This window comes from Odontesthes bonariensis, chromosome 9 (genome assembly GCF_027942865.1).
Source record: "Odontesthes bonariensis isolate fOdoBon6 chromosome 9, fOdoBon6.hap1, whole genome shotgun sequence".
Taxonomy (NCBI): domain Eukaryota; kingdom Metazoa; phylum Chordata; class Actinopteri; order Atheriniformes; family Atherinopsidae; genus Odontesthes; species Odontesthes bonariensis.
The window spans coordinates 3,168,350-3,176,645 of NC_134514.1; the positions used below are offsets into that span (position 1 = coordinate 3,168,350).

Below are 8,296 nucleotides of genomic sequence, written 5' to 3' on the forward strand. Positions count from 1 at the left end.
TACAGAAAAAGTAGGAAAACAGCAGCTGCGGCCAAACGACAGTCTGTAAACGGACTGCAGGTGTTTGAGCAGCAGGTGGACGGAGCGTCCGTCCGGCTCACAGGAGCGAGGTGAACAGCTTCTTCTCCGCCGAGGCGCCCGGGGAAGAAGGACGGGAGGATCTGCCCTTCGAGCCGCCGCGCTGCCGCTTCCTCCGGGCCCTGCGGTTCTTAAACCACACCTGGAACCAAGAGGGAAGAGGGTGAGGAGAGGGAATAAACAGCAGGACTTACAGTTACTTTAAAATGAATGTTTTTATAGAGTTATAGAGTAGGAATATGAACTTAAAGGAATTTTGGTGAACAACATGTTTCTAAATTTGGATCTAAAGTGAGGAGCGGCTCTCTGGTTAGCAGTAAATTACATTAAGAAGCATTTCTGGAGGTGTTATGTTATGTCTGTTTAACCTTGTAGCACCCAAGCATATGAATTATCATTGAAAAAATCATTTTGGCTCTTCTTGCATCTTTTTGGGTGGGAATAAACCAATATTTTTGGAATTTTTGGAATTGGGCTATTTTTGATCATTTTAGGCAATGTTGCCTATTTGCAGCTGTGGGCTTTCCTGATTCATTTTGTAATAATACAATTTGGAGACCTGACCTCCCATTAGCGCTGTGAAAGGTGGACAAAGCAGACCACACCAAACGAGACCAGAACCAACTAGAACAGACCACCGCAGAGCAGAGTGTAATTCACTGAGCCGAGAAAATGATGCTGTGACAACTGTCGGCACATAAAATGTAATGTAAAAAAATATTACACATGAATGTAAATAATGTATGTAAATTTAAAAAATCAAATAATGTAATGTAAATAAATAAAATGCTTGTTGCATATCTGCAACTGTGGGTGCTACAAGGTTAATCCGACTTATCCAAGAGGATTCTAAGAGCTTCTTAGAGGTTAAACACGGTGCGTAAAACCTATTCTGGAGAGCTTTTACGCACGTTCATGCTCCCACTCTTCTTCAGCCAAAGCTGAACCTGACTGAACAATGACGTCATGACTCACCCTGATGGTCTCCTCGCTCAGCCCGGTGCTCCTGGCCAGCTCAGCGCGCGCCTCTATCGCCGGGTAGTCTGTGAGCTCGAAAAGCGCCTCGAGCTGTTTGGTCTGACTGTCGGTGAACACCGTCCTGATCCGGGCCTTCTGCCGACACTGCGCCGGCCCTCCAGCCGGGTGGTAAGCGTTATAAGCCGCCAGGGGCTGAGCATCTGAGGGTAGAAAACAAGGAAATGTTATGTTATGTGTGTTTAACACAATTAAATTCAATTAATTTTTATTTATATAGCGCCAAATACAACAAATGTCATCTCAAGGCACTTAGATAAGAAAGTCCAATTCAATCCAATTGGATTTTAATTAATTGTAATCATATTTTTTTTTATAAAATAATCAAATTCATTCATATAGAGCCAATTCAAAAACAGTTTCCTAGCTAAGGAAACTGTGGAGAGGAACGACTCCCTTTGAACAGGAAGAAACCTCTGGCAGAACCAGAACCAGGAAACTTAGGATAATACGACTTATCCTAAATTTAGTCTGTTTGCTTTTTAGAGGTTAAGCGCGGTGCGTAAAATCTATCCTGGAGAGCTTTTACGCACTTTCAGCTGAAAAACATAACAAGATTTCCTTTCTTGGATCAGGATTTCACCTCCTTTTGGACTTTTATTTGACTTATTTGACTCACTTATGCTGCAATATGTACAATACAGTCATACAATAACCAGATTGCACTGTAACTTTTTACTTTTTACTATTTTTATTCTCTTGCATATTATTTAGATATATTTTTATATGTTTTGTGTATCCAAAGCCAAGAGCTCCTGAAGTAAATTTCATTATGCCTGCATAGTGACAATAAAGCTTCTTGATTCTTAAATAAAACTCAGAAACAGTTGGAATAAAGCTCTTAAATACCTGCAGATTCTGGGCCGAGATGCTTGTAAACTCCACAGTTTGGATAAATTCCGCTTAAGTCCGTGTGATGGAAGGCGGCCCCGCACGGGTAGAACGCCTCTCCAAAGCGCATCCCTCGGTACTGGAGACAACCTGGCACCGGTGCTGAGACCGGGACCGGGACCGGCGCGGGGGGCCTGAAGCTGACTGACTCCAGGCTGAACCCGCCGGGGATCCCTCGGAGGTATCCGTCCGTGGAGAAGCGCCTCACCTGCGGCTTGGAGCCGAGCTGCGGGGAGAGGATGTGCTCGATGCTGAAGTCCGACACGCTTCTTCCGTCCATGATCCCGTTCCAAATGATCTCTGAAGCCTGAGAGCCCACCGGGGTCCAGCTTTTAACCGCCGCCATCAAACACCTGACGGCTCCTTAAGCTGCTAACGAGGCTGTTGGATCCTGATGGTCCGGCAGACATGAGAAGGAGTCCGGCCTTTGATTTGACCTTTGAACCTTTTGATGATTTGAACTGAAGGACGGTGTTATGATGTGAGAATGCAGATGCTTTAGTTAACCGCATCAGTTATTGTGTCCGTTTAATCTGCCATTAAAGTGTTAATTTTCTCTTTTCTTCAAACAGTTTAATGATTCATCATCAGTCAGACTTCAGCTAATAATTTAGAATAAACTTATAAACTATAAAAGATGTTTATCTTTTGTTTTCTTTCTTTCTGGCTGTAAAGAAATGTTACAGGTTGAAAAGCTGTTTTATTTAAAACTTTTTTTATTCTTTTGGAATGTAACTTAATCTAAAACTGATAATTTATTTATTAATAATCTCATCACAGTTTTACATGACTTTACAGTCCTGATTCAGACCTCATTTCTTTAGAAATGAAACAAAAAGTAGGTCCAGATTATATTATACAGTCTTACATTCCTTTTTTTAAGCTTTAAATTGAATCTTATTTACTTTTTCTTGATGTTAAATAACATATAATTCTTATTATTGTCTGTTTTTTTCCTACTTTTCTACTTTTAGACGTGATAACGTTCATTATTTTGGGATTAGGATTTTTTTTAAACTGAATTTCTTATATTAATTTGACTCTTTTGGTAACTGAAAGCAGTTTTAAACGTAAATGTACAAAAAAGTTGAAACTATGAAGCTGTTTTTCACAGATGCAGCTAAAGAAATGGGAACAAACGATGTGTCTCTGTGACAGGCTGCTGGGAACAAAGTGCCTAAAGATCCAGTTTAAATGGCTTCTTTGCTAAGTTGGACACAACACTGGTTCATCCCTTGAGTTAGGAGCCTTTTTCCTGCCTGAATGCTTCACAGCTCAGAGTTAAGTGGCTTAACAGAGAAAAAATGGACTGAAAATGAGGGAAAAAGTAGAAAATGTCCAAAGAAAAACTCTGAAAGAGCTTCAAGAAGCTGCAGAACTGCTGATCAGGACTCTTGGATCAGGACTCTTTTTGTCATGTTGAACTTTTTACCTGAAAGTATTTTATATGCACTCTTCACTTTTAAATTAATTAATTAATGATTATTTGTAATGTTTTTTTTATTTTTTATTTATTTTTAATGATTGTATTGCCTTCTTGTGATTTTATGTAGCTGTAAAGCACTTTGAATTACCTTGTGTACGAATTGTGCTCTATAAATAAAATTGCCTTTTTAAGACGCCTGATAATCTGCAGTTACGCCGGTCGCCTGCAGGTGTCACCACACCCCAGACTCTGTTTCCTGAACACTAATTGGACAGAATGTTGTTGATGTTTTCTTCCAAAAAGGAAGTAACATGGATTATTGTGTATTTAGTGAAAGTAAGAGGCCTTCACAGACCGTTAAAGAGCAAAGATGTGCCTCAGAGGGGCTTTTTACAGTGAAACCCACGTGTTTCAAAGCTTTGATGTCTGATCTCAGATGAACCAACGATGAACACATGAAAGCAGCTTTTCTCACCTCTCAGTCCAACAGCTTAATCAGTCTGAAATGTTTATATGAACTCCTTTAAAAAATAAAGGTTCTCCACAGGTTCATTGTGCTTAGTTATTAGTTTTATAGGTGTTAAAGCTACTGTTGAATAGTTTGAATCAGAATCATCTGATGCAGCTGCTTAGACGATAAACCAGTTAAACCCTCCTGTGATCTTCCTGTGAGGTGATCACAGATCAATCAGCGATCAGCAGCAGATCAATCGGGCAGCGGCCTCTGATCTGATCCATCGTCAACAGAACCGTTAGAAGCACGAATGAAGGAAACTGCAGCAGGTGGTGGACACAACATGTGGAGCGTTTTCAGGCCGAGGATTAAAGAGCAGGACGGGCTGAACGTTTGGATTTCTGGATAAATCACACGGGAGGATGGCTGTGTTCCATACTGCATACTGCATACTGCATGCTACATGCTACATGCTACATACTGCATGCTACATGCTACATGCTGCATACTCCATGCTACATACTACATACTGCATACTGCATACTGCATACTGCATGCAACATGTTACATACTGCATACTGCATGCTACATGCTACATACTGCATACTGCATACTACATGCTGCATGCTATATACTGCATACTGCATACTGCATGCTACATGCTACATACTGCATACTGCATGCTACATGCTACATACTGCATGCTACATGCTACATACTGCATGCTACATACTGCATACTGCATACTGCATGCTACATGCTACATACTGCATACTGCATACTGCATGCTGCATGCTACATGCTGCATACTACATGCTACGTGCTGCATACTACATACTGCATACTGCATACTACGTGCTACATACTGCATACTGCATGCTACATGCTACATGCTACATACTGCATACTGCATACTGCATGCTACATGCTACATACTGCATACTGCATGCTACATGCTACATGCTGCATTCTGCATGCTACATGCTGCACACTGCATACTGCATTCTGCATGCTACATACTGCATACTGCATGCTACATGCTACATGCTACATACTGCATACTACATGCTACATACTGCATTTTGCATTCTGCATGCTACATGCTACATACTACATGCTGCATACTACATGCTACGTGCTGCATACTACATACTGCATACTGCATACTACGTGCTACATACTGCATACTGCATACTGCATGCTACATGCTACATGCTACATACTGCATACTGCATACTGCATGCTACATGCTACATACTGCATACTGCATGCTACATGCTACATGCTGCATTCTGCATGCTACATGCTGCACACTGCATTCTGCATGCTACATACTGCATACTGCATGCTACATGCTACATGCTACATACTGCATACTACATGCTACATACTGCATTTTGCATTCTGCATGCTACATGCTACATACTACATACTGCATACTACATGCTACATACTGCATACTGCATACTACATACTGCATACTGCATGCTACATGCTGCATACTACAAACTACATACTGCATACTGCATGCTACATGCTACATGCTACATACTACATACTGCATACTACATACTGCATACTGCATGCTACATGCTGCATATTACAAACTACATACTGCATACTGCATGCTACATGCTACATACTGCATACTGCATGCTACATGCTACATGCTACATGCTGCATACTGCATGCTGCATACTGCATACTGCATGCTACATGCTACATACTGCATACTGCATGCTACATGCTACATGCTGCATACTACATGCTACATACTGCATGCTACATGCTACATACTGCATGCTACATGCTACATGCTACATGCTGCATACTACATGCTGCATACTACATACTACATACTGCATACTACATGCTACATACTGCATACTGCATGCTACATGCTACATTCTGCATGCTACATGCTGCATACTCTATGCTACATGCTACATGCTGCATACTGCATTTTGCATTCTGCATACTGCATACTACATGCTACATGCTACATACTGCATTCTGCATGCTACATGCTACATGCTACATGCTGCATTCTGCATGCTACATGCTGCATACTGCATACTGCATACTACATACTGCATACTGCATGCTACATGCTACATGCTGCATACTGCATGCTGCATACTGCATACTACATGCTACATGCTACATGCTACATACTGCATTCTGCATTCTGCATGCTACATGCTACATACTGCATACTACATACTGCATACTGCATACTACATACTGCATACTGCATGCTACATACTACATACTGCATACTGCATACTACATACTTCCATACTGCATACTCATCGATCAGACAGTATGCAGAGCGTTTACCCACAATGCATTTCGCTCCTGCCCGAGCCGAAATTAGCCGGCCTGAAGCTGATTTCTCTTAAGCTCTAAACTCTGTAAACTTTAGCAACATTTGAAACATTTTCAGGTGAGAAAGTAGTCGTTTAGATCCCCAACGTGTTGAAAACCTGACAAAATACCGGCTGTTTACAATTTTGTTCCCACGAATTCGGCGCTACTAAAGCTAGCCGCAGTGAGCAACGCACTTCCTGTTATTTTCACAAAATAAAATACCCGTTGCCTTTTATCATAGGGAAAGCCATTACCATACAATTGGTGCTTTTGTTTTGAAAACAGGAAGTGAACCTACCCTCGTTGTAGCTAGCTTGAAACTGCCGTTTTGACAGGAAATGACGATCGGCGACGTCACGTTACGTTGCATCTTGGGTAGTTTGAGTATGAGTAGTAACCTCATGATGCATACCCAACATTTAGGAGAATCTAGTATGCATCCGGGAACTTCTCGCTTACTCAAACTCGCATACTAACTCAGAAAGTTAGTATGAGTAGTAGGAGAAGTATGCGGTTTGGAACACAGCCGATGTGAGCTGCTGCTGCACAGTTAACGTTCCCCTGGTGTCTGAAATGCTGCGTGTACACCAAGAGCGACCTACGCTACCTGAGCACCGGAAATCATTATTTCTCTATGGAGGGTGAGCTACCTGGGCGACCAGAGCGGATTCTCCAGTGGCGAAGAGAACTGAGCTACCAGAGCGGATTCAAGCGATTAACTCAAGCTAACTTCATGGTAGTGAGATATGGCGCGTTTCGGCGAAAACCAATGACAATCCACAGATTGTAGGGGTCCGACAATCCGCGGGGTTCGCGGAAACAGACGTGTAAACTTTGGTTCCTATCCAAACAATAGTCGTTTAATCCTGAGACTGTTGCAATTGCCGTGTCGAGTGCTTCAATACAATAGTGTAATAACCCCACGCATACCTTTCTCACTGCAATTAAGTTTTATTTGGGATTTTATTTCGAATTTAGTTTCTTTTCACAGCTGCCTCTGCTATTCCTGCTCTTCTCAGGTGTACCTAATGTAGTTTTACATCATTTGTAACGTGATGTATATCTTGTATAACAAATTGTAAATAACAACACGTTTATTCGTGTCCCTGCCCTCTCTTTCCTCATGTTTTTTTTCTCGTGGGGGTGCTGCACAGCCGCGGGGCCTTTAAAAATTGAACATTCTAAATGTGACGTCACGAGCGAACAAAGCTACCAAAGCAAATTCTCAAGCGAAGCTTCCCCAGCGACCTCTGCTACCAGGCAGCGGAGGTCGCTCTTGGTGTACACGCAGCAAAAGGGTTCCACATCAGCCTCCCAGCATGACTCAGCAGAACACCATGCAGCTCCAGACTGAGCCGGACCCCAGGCCAGACGCCCCCCCCCTCCCTCTGCTGTCTGCAGCAGATTATCTGAGTTCACTCTCAGGGCGCGTTGCTGCCTCCTTCCCCGTCTTGTCAGCTCTGTCTTTTAGCTTTAGTCTGAGCATCAGGGCCGCAGTTTCAGCACCGTCCTGGATGCTTTTCAGCTGCTGCATCATGTTCACTAACACGTTAGACATTCATTACATTATACATGTAAAACAGATGGGTAAGAAAAAGGTGGGACCGGGGGGATTCAAATTTAACATAAGTTGTAACATTTACTTTGACTTTTACTTCATTACAGACAGACATTTCATTCCTAAAGCAGCCGCCATAATGAGTCTGTGAGGAGCAGAGATGCTCAGAGGAGCTCCAGTTTATCCACAAATGTGTTAAAACAAAGTTCCTCAGAGAAAGAGTGGAAGGGATCTGCATGTTTCTGCCTCTGCAGAGCAGAATATCGTTAAAGCATTCAGGGAATCTGGAGGAGTTTCAGTGTAAAGGACGAGGGAGCGAGCCTGTTAGCAGGAAGAATGGGACAAAATGACAGCTGGAACTCTGCATCACCTGGTGTCCTGACTGTCAGGACGTCTTTTACGTCAGTTTTTGAGGTGAAGATGAAGGTTTAAGAGAGCTGAACGAGGAAATACTTAGCAAGGCAGAGCTCATACGTTGGGATCC

General features: G+C 42.4%; 1 protein-coding gene across 1 annotated transcript; it reads right to left on the bottom strand.

The window, feature by feature from the left end:
- Window positions 1-2,350, bottom strand: dharma. The gene is made up of 3 exons (XM_075474553.1): window positions 1,963-2,350; window positions 1,054-1,256; window positions 1-220 (listed from the first exon to the last, which is right to left on the bottom strand). Exons 1-3 carry the CDS (start codon window positions 2,348-2,350, stop codon window positions 98-100), a joined length of 714 nt encoding a protein of 237 aa, XP_075330668.1. The 3' UTR covers window positions 1-97.
- Window positions 2,351-8,296: the final 5,946 nt, after the last annotated feature.

Excerpts from the sequence above, each read along its gene's own strand:
- dharma (XM_075474553.1), bottom strand. The coding sequence starts at position 2,350 with ATGGCGGCGGTTAAAAGCTGGACCCCGGTGGGCTCTCAGGCTTCAGAG. Across the intron at positions 1,257-1,962 it reads TCTCGGCCCAGAATCTGCAG|ATGCTCAGCCCCTGGCGGCT; the intron begins GTATTTAAGAGC and ends TTCTACCCTCAG. Across the intron at positions 221-1,053 it reads TGAGCGAGGAGACCATCAGG|GTGTGGTTTAAGAACCGCAG; the intron begins GTGAGTCATGAC and ends TCTTGGTTCCAG.